This window comes from Megascapheus bottae, chromosome 26 (genome assembly GCF_031878675.1).
Source record: "Megascapheus bottae isolate mThoBot1 chromosome 26, mThoBot2.hap1, whole genome shotgun sequence".
In the NCBI taxonomy this organism is placed as follows: domain Eukaryota; kingdom Metazoa; phylum Chordata; class Mammalia; order Rodentia; family Geomyidae; genus Megascapheus; species Megascapheus bottae.
This window is the reverse complement of record NC_143534.1, coordinates 2,151,868-2,166,731: the sequence shown is the minus strand read 5'-3', so window position 1 is coordinate 2,166,731 and position 14,864 is coordinate 2,151,868. Positions and strand designations below refer to the sequence as shown.

Here is a 14,864-nt window from a genome sequence, read left to right as displayed (position 1 = left end):
ACCAGAGCTATGGATATGGAGGGGGCAGTGGCATGACACAGGGAAGCACTGGGCCCAATGGGAAGTAAGGCCTGGTCCGTGGCCGCCCCTCCATGTCCCTTCTCTGGCTCTGCAAGCAATCATGGACCACGGGCCAGCCACGCTGCTCAGGTCAACCAGCCTGCTTCGTCAAACCTCAGGGGTGCTCTCAAGATGACTGGAAGGCCTCGGGAGCTTTCACACCAACAAGTTCCACAATACCTGGAGGGCCGTGAGCTCAGAGAATCGCGTGGCAGATACTAGTGTCTGGCCACGGGGAGCCTCTAGCTGGGTATTCTGTGTGGCTACACCTGCGTCCCCGAAGCTGGCACAAAGCACGTGGCAAATTCTTGTGGGGACTTTCTGTAGGCAACCATATGAAGGCTTCCTCAAGGGCGGCGCTCGGTTCCATCGATCCTGCGCCTCCCAAAATAACCTGTTTCCTAGGAGCAGGGCAATTATGCAGGCACCCCCGCCTGCTGCTGGGGGGACGACGGCAGCGCCTCCCGAGTTCCACACGCACCGCGCTTTCCCTGCGGGTGGGTCTCAGAACCCAGCCCAGACACGAGCCCCCTGCACCTGGAACCCTAGCTTCTGTCCACAGGGCCTCACCCACGTACTGGGTGCCCAGCCCCTGGTTTTTGTCCTCAAACTGTCCATCCTCCTGCCTCTGCCTCCAAAGCACTGGGATCGCAGGTGAATTCTACCGCACCCAGTTCCAAAACTGGTCTTAAAAAAATGTATTTTACATGATTTGAATCAAAGGCAGCCTGGGCAGAAAAGTCTGCAAGACTCTTATCTCCAATTACCCAGCAAAATAAACTGGAAGTGAAAGCATAGCCCAAGGGGTGCAGCACCAGCCTTGAGGGAAAAAGCCAACCAAGAGAGTGTGGCCCCGAGTTTAAACCCCAGTATTGACACACACACATATGCACTCACACATGCACATGTATGCAGACACACACACACACACACACACACACACACACACACACACACACAATCTTGGGGGCAAACAATTCAGGAAAAAGATACCTTTTATATATAAAAAGATAAAATCTGTTAGCTAATATTCACAACTACTGTGGAAAACATGTTATTAGTAATAGTAGTTACGCCCTTCCCTGATTATCTACAATTACGCCATCTGAATTTCTGGCATTAGCTGTCTTATCCCTAGCCAGGGGCCGGGGAGACTACTCAAGCTGGAGGGAGTCCACAACGCTCACACTCTGGAGTTCATCACTCAGTGAAGTGCCACTTGAAGATTTTTTTCAGCTTCCCATGAAAACTCCTACTCCAAGATCAAACTTGAAACCCTAACGAAGAAGGTGCCCACTGCCCGAGCACTGGCACCACGGAAAAGCAGCCGTCAAAGCCCTCCGTGTCCAGGGACAAGGCACCAGTTCCAGCAACAGAGGCCATGTCCACACACCGGGCAATTCCAACAGTTTTTCTTGCTTCCCGACCAAGTCCTTAACAGACTTGCACGGGGGCGGCCCCACCTGTCTGATTAGGGCCACAAGGACGGGGCTCGCCGGCTACACTCCAGGGGCAGAGGAGGGAAATAAAGACGAGAAGTATCGAACTCAGCAACCTCAGCTGCCGGCTTCATCTGTCACTGCCGGAGTCCTCTCAGAGCATCTGAATGCCTTACAAGAACAGTTGGCAGCACAAGGGAAGTTTTCCTTTTCCATGGCTTTCATCTGAACAGTGCTGATGTTTCCTATGGATAAAAGCTGGCCTCGATCTAGCACATGTTAAAAGGTCTAGCCTCTGCCAAAGTGCTTTTATTCATTAATTGTTTCCAAGGCCTCATGCTCTTGCTTGGATTTTTTACTCAAGGCTGGCACAGTATCACTTGAGCCACACTTCCACTCGCAGCTTTTTAGGTGGTTATTCGGAGACGAGAGTCTCATGGACTTTTCTGCTTTGGGTAGCTTTGAATCTCAGATCTGAGACTCCTCCCATGACCGACCAAAAAAATTAATTAATTAACTGAATAAATAAAATGACCTTGGCAATGGCTAAAACCAGTCTTAGGGACATTTACTTTTCCATGAATGAAAATATAAAATATAAGATGAGATGTGAGGGGCAGGAGGAGTGATTATAAAAAATGTGGGGGGGCAATGGATACAGGAAATGTGGTGTATATATAATGGAATTCTACATAGCCAACAGGCAAAATAAAATAATGGCATTTGCAGAGAAGTGGATGAATCTAGAATGAATCGTGTTGAGTGAGACAAGTCAAGACCAAAGGAACAAAAGGCCCATGGTATCCTTAATATGTGGCTATTAGGTCCACACAGTACAAGAGCGAGGACTCAATATTTGCATACTCAATGCTATGGGCATGGTATTGGAAATATAAACATAACTACATAGACATAAAAACCTATGACTCTATAGACATAATGTGTATCTATGATATATAAACCCTTAGCCTAATTTTGATTATGTTCTAAAAACTAAGTACAAATGATTATAGAGAGAGAGTCCCTTCTTGAACACTTATTTGTTAAACATGTCATTTGAAATATGATGTAAAAATCAATGTTAATAAATTCTTCAATAAAAAAATTGTGGGGGGCCTCAGGTAGAAGAGAAAGAAGCTGAGGGGCACAGAGGGAGCAGTATGAAATGGGGGCCTCAGGGCAGAGCCAGGGACTCTGAACAGGGGCCACAGCCAGCTGTACCCACCACCTACCATCTCCCAGAAACAGAAAGCACTTGGGGCTATAATAAGACGCCCTTTTCTTGTAGACTCTGACACTCCCCAATCAGCCAGAGAAGCTCCAGAAGAATATCAGTGTGCCCCATGAGAAGAAACAAAACAGGAGAGCTCTTGGTCTGCCTCCGGCTGTCTGCTCCCTCTTCATCCCTGGGAGGCAGCTGGACTGCGACCTCCTGACCCTGGCTTCTTTTGGACCTAGTTTGACACATGGCACTTATTTCTGGGCTCTGGGCTCTGGGCTCCGTGCTCCAAGGCGCTGCCTGGCTTCTCTTGTGCTCCTTTCCCTCCCACGCTGTTCCGTTGGACAAAGTGCTGGCTAGAGCTGTTCCTGAACTCAATATGTTTCCTGCCTGAAGATTCAGAGACTTCATTCTAATCAGATGCTCCCAGTCTCCAAGGCAAGAAATGAAACAGGCCCTTCATGAGGGCAGGAGGACTGAGACGTGAAGCCACACTTGGGGCCTCCTAAATGCCAGGCTCTGCTCGGGGACCCTGATGACACAGCCCAGCAAAGTCACAAAAGCAGAGTGAATTCAGCCTGGCCTTGATCCCAGGAGCCGTGTATGAAATCAGCTCTACCACTACCCACCACAGCCTATGTACCAAACCTCTACTCTTTAAAAAGTTGCACTGTGGGATGGAATGGTATCTTTACCATTTAGGCAAAATCCTAGAAGCATTTCCCAAATGAAGACACCAAAGCTCAGCTTTCTTGACTACTGTAGAGACAGAACTGCATCTACAGTTTAAATAGTGTCAGGCAGCACTCTTACTCAGTGGCAGCTGCTTCTCTGCTTTATTCCGTGAAAAGTGTAGAATACCAGGAATGATATGACAAAATTCCTTCCCACACACACCTTTTTTAAACCCACTGGCAAAAAAAATATTCATTAAAATACCACTTCACTGTCTGAGCGGAATCCCTTAAGATGATGCTGTTCAGGGGAAAGAGTCCTCCACTGAAAAATCTAACAGAAAAGAACGAAGGGACCACTGGACACCAGTGGCTCATGCCTGAATTCCTAGCTACTCAGGAGGCTGAAAGCTGAGGATCATGGTTCAAAGCCCGCCAAGGCAGAAAGTCTGTGAGACTCTTAACTCGTTAACCACCAAAAAAGCCAGAACTGGCACTGTGGCTAAAGTGGTAGAGCACCAGCTTTGGGCAAAAAGCCAGGACAGCGTCCAGGCCTTGAGTTCAAGCCCCACAAGTGACATACACACTAAAAAGTTAAGAAAATAACAGACATCTTGATAGCTCCAGTTGCCTATGACATGCGTGCTTTCATCCAGAAAAGCGAAGAGACTCTCTTCCTGGGTCAGCCTTGTCCATCCCTACAAATTATATTCCCAGTTCCCTTCCCCCAGTTTTCAACCTCTGCTTATCTGCCTAACTCCTTTACCTAAGTCTCGGGGTACTTCCACTTGGCTTTCAAGCCCTCAAACCAAGTCCTACCTTTTTAAAAAGCCTCCACAGTTCCCTTGCTTTCTCAAATGACCATCAAAGGCTAGAAATGATGAGAATTCAGCTTTATTTCATGGTTTCGTTGGGAGACCTTGGATAGACAGGACCAACAAGGCAAACTGGTTTCCTTGGGTAGGAACACAAGAAACTGCAGTGAAGCCAGGCACTCAGTAAGTGACTCACAACTATAACCCTAGCTTCTCAGGAGGCTGAGAGGTGAGGACGGAGGTTCAAAGCCAGTCCAGGAAGGAAAGCCTATCAGGTTCTTATTTCTAAATATTTTTTTTTTGCCAGTCCTGGGCTTGAGCTCAGGGCCTGAGCACTGTCCTTGGACTTTTCTCAAGGCTAGAGCTCTACAACTTGAGCCTCAGCACCACTTCCGGCTTTTTTCTATGTATGTGGGGTACCGAGGAATCGAACCCGGGTCTTCATGCATGCTAGGCAAGCACTTTAACCACTAGGCCAAACTCCCGGCCCCCTTATTTCTAACTATTAAAAAAAAAACCCACAGAAAAAGCCAGAGTGTTAGCCATGAGTGGAAAAGCTCAGGGCTCTGAATTCAAGCTCTAGAACCAGCACCAAGAAAAAAAATGTTGGTGTTGGGTCAGTCAAAATAGTCAATGATGTTTCCAATTTTATTTTTAGAGATTTCCTTCCTGAATACTTGTTTGTTAAACATGTCATTTGAAATATGATGTAAAAATCAATGTTAATAAATTCTTTAATAAAAAAGCATAAATAGGGCTGAGAGTTTGGCCTAGTGGTAGAGTGCTTGTCTAGCATGCACAAAGACCCAGGTTCGATTCCTTGGTACCACATACTTAGAAAAAGCCAGAAGTGGTGCTGAGGCTCAAGTGGTAGAGCTCTAGCCTTGAGAAAAACCCAAGGACAGTGCTGAGCTTAAACCCAGGACTGGCAAAAAAAAAAAAAAGCATAAATAAAAAATAGTCAATGATGATTATCTCACATAGTTCTACCAAAACATATGAAATACCTCCAAACACTGATGAAGAGCCAAGCATTCATCTATCTTCTGAATAATCAAATGTTCGTATCTTGCTTGGCCATCATAAAGTAACCTAAAGACTCCTTATAACTCTCCCAATCATCATTACGTATTAAATATTGTTTCCAATCTCCCCAAACCTTTTTCTCTGTGCAAGTCTCATCATCACTAAAGCTAGTGATTGTGCCAAAGTCTGTGCTAGTGCCTGTGCTCAAAGGCCTGCCAATTCCAAGGCCTTCTGATAAGGAAGTCCTAACAGACTTTACAAAGAACCATCAGTAGTGGGTCAGCTGCAGAAACGCTAACACATTTATTTCCTGGCAACAGCAAAGAGGACAGGGCAGATCACAGACTGGCTGACTGTGAGATAGATGTCAGCCAGGCACGATCACAGCTTATGCAGCTTCTACTTCAAGCCCGCAGACATTCAGCACCCTTCCTGGAAGCAATTTTCTAGTTCCCAAACCCCACTGCTGTGAAGAATCTTGAAGCTGTTCCTATGTTTTCTACAACCAAGACAGGAATTTAAATGTATGCTTTTTTGAATCATAAAGGAATTTGGATTTGCTTTAAATTGGAGGGGAAAAGGGTCATTTCAAATTGAACTGGAGGTTACTAGAACTTTCTGAATAAAGATTGCTGACATATTTTATCATATATAAATGAGTCTACATGGATAATTTTTCCAATTCTAAAAACTCTGAATTCCAAGTTTGGAAATATATGAGCAGCTTGTCTCCAAAGGCTCAGCATGAAACAAGAATCCAGTCAGAGTACTCTATTGCTTTGGAGACTTGAGAAATTTTTTTTTAATTTTAAAAAGCAGGGCCAGGAGTTTGGCCTAGTGGTAGAGTGCTTGCCTAGCATGCACATAGATCCTGGTTCGATTCCTCGGTACCACATACACAGAAAAGCCAAAAGTGGTGCTGTGGCTCAAGTGGTAGAGCTCTAGCCTTGAGAAAGCCCAAGTCCAGTGCTCAGGCCCTGAGTTCAAGCCCCAGGACTGGTAAAAAAAAAAATTTTAAGCATTATGCATATAGTTGGAATTACCACATCTATAGCCCAAGGAGTCACCAAAACTATGAAAATTGTTTTAAATCTCTTAATTAAAAAAACTGATTGCACTACTTTTTTTATAGAAAGATGATTCATCATTTCTCCAACCATCCATTTCTCCAGTCATCCAGGGAGCTCATTCTCCCAAAGACAACAGCCAAACCAGGGACAACAGGACTGGGGTGTGGGGAGAGGTACTGTGCAGAAACTGCTTAGGAAGAGAAAGGAACAGAGGAGGGCTGCAGGGGCAGACCCCCGCCACCCCCAGTATGGAGGAGGAGGTAAGGGTGGGCCTCCGTGAGGCACCAAGGGCAGGGTGGACCACAGAGGACCTCCTGGGCAGGACACGAGCCTGGCCTCACCCCCCCCCCCATCTAAGGTGAGAAAAAGGAAGAATGATGGAAATAACGCAACCATGCCTTTTCTAGACTATTCTTGACAGCGTCACAGGAAGAGGCTAACGACAAGTACAGTCCTGGGAAGACACCAGCCTGACCCAGGCAGGCAATGAAGAAAGCATGAAGACGTGAGGGAGGAACGGAGGAAGGCACGGGTCCCGGGGCCGGGGAGCTGGACCCTGGGAGAAGGGCCTCTAGAGCCACTCTCCAGCCTCTGGTGCTTAGCATCATGTCTGCACACTTCTAAACAGGGAACCCGGGGGAGCGGGCCTTAATGACACCCCTGACCTTCTCCTACCTGAACCCGGAGGGGCTCCTCTATGTTTCTCGGGACCTCTTCTGTCTCTTGAACTAGGCTACAGAGCTCCCTCAACGCCAGAGAGCCTGGCCTTCCCAACCCTTAAGGGACCATCATGACTGATTGTCAGATGATGAAGAAATGAACAATCATTTATTCATAATCATTCATTCACAAATAGCTTCTGCTCGTGTTTGAGCGGCTCTTCAACAGTGCAGGTAAAAAACACCTCGTTCCCTTCCGATCTAGAAAACTGGGTGGTTGTGGGTTACACACCTGGCCTCAGGCATGCGTGTGTACACAGAACTTTTCTCAAACTCCTCGACCAAGACCAGATCCTGGCACTTCAGAATTGTCTTCCTTTGAAATTGTCTATCCCAGCATTTAGTGAGCTTTCTCTCCCTCCTTACTCCCAGCCTCTGCTTCTGTTCTTTCTGGAAGAATCGTTCTTGTTCCCAGGGAAACGTGGCAGAGTTCTGCCTGTCCTCCAACGGAGCCCTGATCCTATCCCAACTCCTCTGCACGAGGCGGGCACCCACGCCAGCCTGCACCTCATCTGTGGGTGTCTCCAGCTGCAGAGGCGCTGCTGACAGCTTTCTGAGGCTGCCTTAATTAAAGCACCCAGAGAAGACTTTTAGTCTTCCTCCTACTCACAGGCAAAATCTTATTCGGGGGCTCATGTCTCTCACTTGGTGAATCTGGCTATCAGGGCAGAGGCCAGGTAGGCCTCCCGACACAGCATTGCGCCCCCATGGAAGTATACAAAGAGAAAGCAGGTGACTGTACCTTAGAACTCGCCCACTTGGGACCCAAAAGGCAAGGTGAGCATGTATTGGTAACAACTCTGCCTTCTCCAGGTGGGCGCAGGCCTTCTTGCTCTTCCAAACCCACACAATTACGTGATGTGTCCCTGCACTAACCAGTGTGCGTGCGAGGTATTCATATTTCACGGCCTATGTAGGTGCAACCTCCCAGTAGACATGAACAGATTCTCCCCACTAGGTGTGTGCTGTCACGAGAGGCCCAGGGCGCCAAGGTGGGTGCTGGGATCCGCTCTACCATACCTATGCAGCGGCCACTGGGGAAGAGCATTCCTGTCATGGCTCCTGATCACTTTCCAACGGCCCCTTCCTTGTCCTAGGTCCCATCAGCTCCCTTTTGGACCTTCCCGGCTCTACCTGGGTGGCCCCCTGAAACAATAAACCACAGTGGGCAGTACAGATCTTCCAACATCAAAGGCCTGCAAAGCCCACTCACCCAGCCCACCAGGCCTGGCCCAGTCCCTCTAACCTTTCCTCACTATTAGACTCTGCATGTTCAGCTCCCAAAAGCCTCGCTGCTCTTCCCATTGCCTCCAACACATCGAGCAGCAGACAAGCCAAGAATACAAAGATAAGCTGGGGCGGGCGGGGGGGGGGGGGACTGTGGCTGACTTACTCTCTACCTCTGCTCTGAATGGGCTCCCCATCTCTATGCGAGGGGGGAAGAGAGCGCCCTATGAAATGCGAGGGTAAGGCCATCTTGTTAGTGCAACAGCGGGGCACATTCAGCCAGTAGTCACTATTCCAGTGAACTTGGTAAACTCATTCCTCAGCCACGTTGATTATCCTCATTTGACCTTCCAGACTCTTGGTTCTTCAAATACACACCCAGAATTTAATTTTCTTTTTGAGGTTCTATATGTTTCAGTACATAAATCTTAAAAAGTACATCAGAGGAGGAAGGAACAGAAGGCAATTTTTTGAAGTGGATAGTGGTGGTAGTTGTTGCAGTAAACCACCACAGTAGTTAAAGTGGGGCCAGGAGTTTGGTAGAGTGCTTGCCTAGCATGCACCAAGACCCAGGGTCAATTCCTTGGTACCACATACATAGAAAAATCCAGAAGTGGTGTGGCTCAAGTGGTAGAACTCTAGCCTTGAGAAAGCCCAAGGACAGTGCTCAGGCCCTGAAGTTCAAGCCCCAGGACTGGCAAAAAAAAAAAAAAAAGTAGTAATTAAAGTCAGGAAAGTTAAGATCTCAGGATCACAGTTCAAAGACAGTCCAGTCAGGCAAGTCCATGAGACTCTTATCTCCAATTAACCACCAGAAGTAGAGTTGTGGTTGAAGCAGCAGCCTAGAGAAAACCTAGCCTAGAGAAAAGAAGCTCAAAGACAGTGCCTATGCCTTGAGTTTAAGCCCCAGTATCAGCACACAAAAAATAATTGTTAAAGTCAGGCTCGGAGCCCTGGGTTTGAAGCCCAGGCTCCGAGTCTACATCCCAGTACCGCAGCAAACAAGCTGGAGACACTAAGTAGTTTTATTTCCAGAATCACTAAGGACCAAATCTTGTCCTTCATCCTTCAGGCCCAAGTGCTGGCTCATGACCGTGGGACTGCTCACTAAAAATAACCAGCACTGTTACACAAAGATAATAACAAAATAGTTACAGGTCACCTCACAGCGTGTAAAACCCCTTCAACACCAATCAAGTCAGCCATTTGACCCAGAGAGAGGAAAACCCTAGAAGTAAGAGAAGCTGAATTTTATCTTCGGTCCCAAGATTCCAAGATAAACAAATTGAGAGTAAAGATTTAGGGCCTGAACTGCTGAGCTGAGTTCATGGGGGACTCCGGAATCTGAGAAATTCCTTCAGCTTGTTAATGGGTCCTGACAATTAGTTACAACCCACAACTCGGCAGGGGAGGAGCTCCCACAGACAGCTGTCCCCGGGACAAGGGAGGGGCAGGGGGCAGGCCCTGAGATCTCAGGCAAAACCCCACCCCGTGGGCAGCTGCTTGGCCCCCCTCCCAAGCTTCCAGGCCAGTGGTCAGCTGGGATCTGAGGAGAGCCCAGCCATACAGATGGAGAGGACAGCAACAGACCTGGAACTTCCACAGGGAAGTTCATGTCATCCGACCATACACAGAGGAAGGACGTAAGGACTTTTTCTAGGTAGGGGAATCAAAGGGTGCCTCCACGAGGCCAGGGCTCTGTGCTTCAGGGGGACAGGCCACACAGCAAACACTTGTGATTCCCACATGCCCCCCGCCCCCGCCCAGGCCTCCCTGAAGGTGGAGGCTCAAACTTAGTTCTAAGCTTCCTGGAGAAATGCCAGGTCTACCTGAAATTTGCTGTCCCCAAACTGTGTCCAGGCACCAGCCTCATTCCGTCTTCTACTACATCTACAAAATTGAAGATTTTCTCTTCTGCGGGAGCTGTGTGGCATAAAACGCAGCCCTCTTTATGGGCCACTCTCCACACATTCATCCCCACGCAGGGTGGACAGACATGGGAGGGGCCTCAGCCCGCCCTGCACACACCAACCAAGTCCCACATGAAATGCACTCCATTTATTACGCCCAAGGCCCTTGGCATGGAAAGACCCTCCCCACCAGGGGGCAAGGATTACCACAGTCCCCAGGCCTCTCCACTGCGGTAAAATTAGGCACTGCATCCATTAGAGCGTGCTACCCACGTCATCAAGTGTCACCAGCATCTGTTGATGGATAGCATGCCCGGCATATCACTGAAATGGCAAGCACGGAGAGAGTGGCCCACAATAGAAACAATGGCATCTCATCCCGCGTTCCAGCAGTGCCTCATCGGACATAAATAGAGGCCCGGCTCTGGTGGCTCTGACCTCAAGCTTCCCTAGGATTCCACTGAAGGGAGCAGGTTCCATACCAAAAGTGGAAAGAGCACTCGCTCTGAGCTGATGAGGCCTAATGAAGTTTGGGGCTCCCCCCTTCACACGCATTATCTACAACACTCAATCTAAAGAAAAACAGGAGCTCTCACTGTAAACGCTACGGCACTATTTTTGAACTGGTATCAGAAAGTATGTCTGTTTTCTAAAACAACATATTTCAAACCCTATAGAACGACAATAATATAATTACAGGGGGATTCCAAACCTAGAAACCATTACAACAAAACCACTATATCCAGGGCTGGGAGTTTAGCCTAGTGGTAGAGTGTTTGCCCAGCATACACAAAGACCAGGTTCAATCCCTTGGTACCACATACACAGACAGAGAAAGCCAGAAGTGGTGTTATGGCTCAATGGTAGAGCTTGAGAAAGCCCAAGGACTGGCCAAAAAAAAAAAAAAAAAACCACTATATCCAAATATAAATACAATAAAAAATAAGTACAACAACAAAAAAATATCAATATGGCCTTGGAAAACTAACACTGTTTCTACCCACTATTAAACTACTTTTTAAAAATCAACAGAAATCTCTAGAGTCAAACCTTCTACAAGCAACAGGCCCTATTCTTGAGCAATTTTACTGTTCCTCATAAAGAAAAAGAAAATCTTTGGAATGAAGACAAGGGACTTGAGACTTTTTTCTTAAATCCATGAAAGATACAATAACCAAATTTGTTGGGAATTTTTTTTTAAAGAAAGCAATATACTCAATGCTACAGTCACTTTTTTTTTCTTGCAGACAGTATACTATGCACAAGCACATCCAAGTGACACAGGAAAATCCCCAGGACATGTGTTTTTTAACAATCCTTTTTAGAAGTTTTGGGGTGGTGTAGAGATTCAAATAGTATACCCAAACAGGTGTGAGGTCCTACGTTCAAATACCAGTACTATTAAAAAAAATTGTGAAAACATTTCAACAGTGTTGAAAAAAAGTTAAATTTTCATAGACTCAGCTTCTATCACACCCAACCTCTTGTTTCCAAGAAAGGTAGGGGTAGGCCAAAGCTTTACTAAGAAGCTAAGACAGAGACCAAAGTATAGCTAAGTTATGGCTTGTTTACCATTTTCTTTTTTTTTATTGTATTTTATTGTCGAGCTAACATATAGAGGGGTTACAGTTACATTCGTTGGGTACTGGTAAGTTTTTTGTTGTTGTAGTTAATGAAGGTAAATTGTTGTATAAAGAAAGTAGACAAAGAGAAATCCTGATGTAAAAACAGTGCGTGGGACTGATCAAGATATACTGCATTCATAAGGTTCCTTGTGAGATGGCAATTCCTCTGTATAACTACTTAAGGATAAATTTAGACCATTTAAAAGTTACTGCCTGTTACCTGGCAGTAGCCTCCTCGCCCCTCCTAGCCACCACCAGTATGGCGGTCTTACAGGAATGCACACAAGTGCATCCCACACCGTCACCTGTCACCCCCATGCATCCACGGACTCACCACGGACTTCCACCCGAGACCAGGCCCTCAGAAGGGAAGTCCTGGGCGCCCATGCCTGGAGTATCCCGGGGAAAGCTCAAGGTGCTTGACTCTTTGCCAGAGCCTACTGTCCCAAGCTTGGGTGGGGTGGGGGGCCTGTCGTCTGCGTCCACCCAACAGAGGCGGAAGGGGGCTCGGCGAGCACCCCGACTTGTGCCAGCCAAGAAGCTCAGTAAGAAACCTTGCAGCGGTGGAACGTCGGGCTGGGCCCCAGCAAGGACCTGGGGGGGGGGGGCTGAAGCCTCCCGCCTCCTTCCTCCCCACGCGCCTCCTTCCTCCCTGCGCCCCCTTCCTCCCTGCGCCCCCTTCTTCCCTGTGCGCCTCCTTCCTCCCTGCGCCCCCTTCCTCCCTGTGCGCCTCCTTCCTCCCTGCGCCCCCTTCCTCCCTGCGCCCCCTTCTTCCCCGTGCTCCTTCTTCCTCCCTGCGCCCCCTTCCTCCCTGCGCCCCCTTCCTCCCTGCGCCCCCTTCTTCCCTGTGCGCCTCCTTCCTCCCTGCGCCCCCTTCCTCCCTGTGCGCCTCCTTCCTCCCTGCGCCCCCTTCCTCCCTGCGCCCCCTTCTTCCCCGTGCTCCTTCTTCCTCCCTGCGCCCCCTTCCTCCCTGCGCCCCCTTCCTCCCTGCGCCCCCTTCTTCCCTGTGCGCCTCCTTCCTCCCTGCGCCTCCTTCCTCCCTGCGCCTCCTTCCTCCCTGCGCCTCCTTCCTCCCCGTGCGCCTCCTTCCTCCCTGCGCCTCCTTCCTGCGCCTCCTTCCTCCCCGTGCGCCTCCTTCCTCCCTGCGCCTCCTTCCTCCCCGTGCGCCTCCTTCCTCCCCGTGCTCCTTCTTCCTCCCCGCGCCTCCTTCCTCCCCGCGCCCCCTTCCTCCCCGCGCCCCCTTCCTCCCTGCGCCCCCTTCCTCCCCGCGCCTCCTTCCTCCCCGCGCGCTGACCTCAAGGGGCTATAAATAGCGTGGAACTAATGATTCCTGGATGGGGACGCCCCTGTCCTGAGGCCTCTAGAGAGAACAACACCCGTACGAATGACCGTCAGCCCGTCCAAGGCGGACGGCCAGGGCCCAGAGGGAGGAGTCGTCTCCAGCTCTGCGGCCAAGGTCACGGCCTGGGGGGGGACCCCGACCTCCGCCGCGCGCAGGGGGCGCCACACACAGAAGAAAGGCACTGGGGCGCCCGCTCGGCCCTCCCCTCGGCTTCCCGTCCTCTGGTGACTGCCGCACGGGCCCGCGCGCCCCTCCTCCCAGGGCTCGAGCCCCCCCAGGCGCCCCTCCCCAGGCGCCCCTCCCCAAACGGCCCTCTCCTGACGCCCCCTCCCCAGGGGCCCCTCCCCAAACGACCCTCTCCAGACGCCCCTCCCCAGGCGCCCCTCCCCAAACGGCCCTCTCCAGACGTCCCTCCCCAGGTGCCCCTCCCCAGGCGCCCCTCCCCAAATGGCCCTCTCCAGACGCCCCCTCCGCAGACGCCCCCTCCCCAGGCGTCCCTCTCCAGGTGCCCCCTCCCCAGGCGCCCCTCCCCACGGGGCTCGCGCCCCCCCAGGAACCCCTCCCCAGCCCTCTCCCCCTCCCCCCCCCCCGTGCGCCCTGGCGGGCCGGCTGACCTTCCTCTGCTGCTTCTCCCAGGCCGGGTCCAGCAGCAGGTCGCGGTCCCACTCCTCCTCCTGGATCATGTACTCGTCCTCGTCGTACACATAGTTGTACTGCACGCCGGGCTCGATCTGGTTCATGGTGCCGGGGGGCCGTGCGGGGCTGGGGCTGCGGCGCGGGGCGTGGACGGGCGCGGCGGGCGCGGCGGGCGGGTGACCTTCGCGGGCGGCGGCTCCGGGGAGGGCGGCGGCGGGAGCGCTGGGACTCGGAGAAGCTCCAGCTCGAGACCCGACCGGCTGTGCTCCGCTTAATAACCCACGCCGCGCGTCACGTGCTGCTGGCCACGCCCCTCGGCGCCCCGGCCACGCCCCGGCCCGCGCGGAGCCACGCCCCCGGCGCCCCGGCCACGCCCCTGCCCGCGCGGGGCCACGCCCCCGGCGCCCCGGCCACGCCCCCTCGCGGTCCCCAGGCCTGGGGACTCCCCGGACCGTGGAGAGCCGCGCACAGCCGCAGCCACCCGCCCCACACTTCCATCCGCCCTGCCTGGCCCGGCGGTGGGGACTTGCGCGACTCCAGGCCCCGGGGCGGGCAGGCCGAAGCCTTCACCATCCCGGGCGTGTTAACCACCAGCTCTGCACAGAGCGGCCCATCAACTTTCTATCTGAGTCCAGGGAGAGCTGCCTGCCAGCATTGTGGTTCAGGACCGCCGATCTGTGGAAAGTGTGCTTGGATGACCCTACCTCTATTGTTTTGGAGAAAAACTTTGACAGCTATAGCTGGTGAATATAATGTAACCCTTCTATTCATTACAATAAAAATACATGAAAAAAAAACCCTTGACAACTTGCAAATACATTGTGTAAATAGGGTTGTTGGTGGGTTTGGGGGAGCGCTTACTGGGACTTGAACTCAGGACCTTGTGCTTTCACTTGGCTTTTTTCATAGGTATGTTGCCAGTCCTGGAACTTGAATTCAGGACTTGGACGCTGTCCCTGAGCTTTTTAAAGCTCAAGGCTGGCACTCTTATCACTGGAGCCACAGCTCCACTTCCAGCTTTTGTGGTTAATTGGGGGTAAGAGTCTCATGGATTTTCCTGCCTGGGCTGGCTTTGAACCTTGATCCTCAGATCTCAGCCTCC

General features: G+C 50.8%; 1 protein-coding gene across 2 annotated transcripts in view; it reads right to left on the bottom strand.

The window, feature by feature from the left end:
* The window catches only part of Actn2 (actinin alpha 2), a 42,474-nt gene extending 28,482 nt beyond the window's left edge, over positions 1–13,992 (bottom strand). The window contains exon 1 of one of the 2 annotated variants that reach the window (XM_090318780.1): positions 13,741–13,992. In XM_090318780.1, the coding sequence (XP_090174906.1) occupies positions 13,741–13,866 (126 nt within the window). In that variant the 5' untranslated portion in view covers positions 13,867–13,992. The remainder of the gene's footprint in view (positions 1–13,740) is intronic. The other variant, XM_090318781.1, reaches the window with a different exon arrangement.
* Positions 13,993–14,864: the final 872 nt, after the last annotated feature.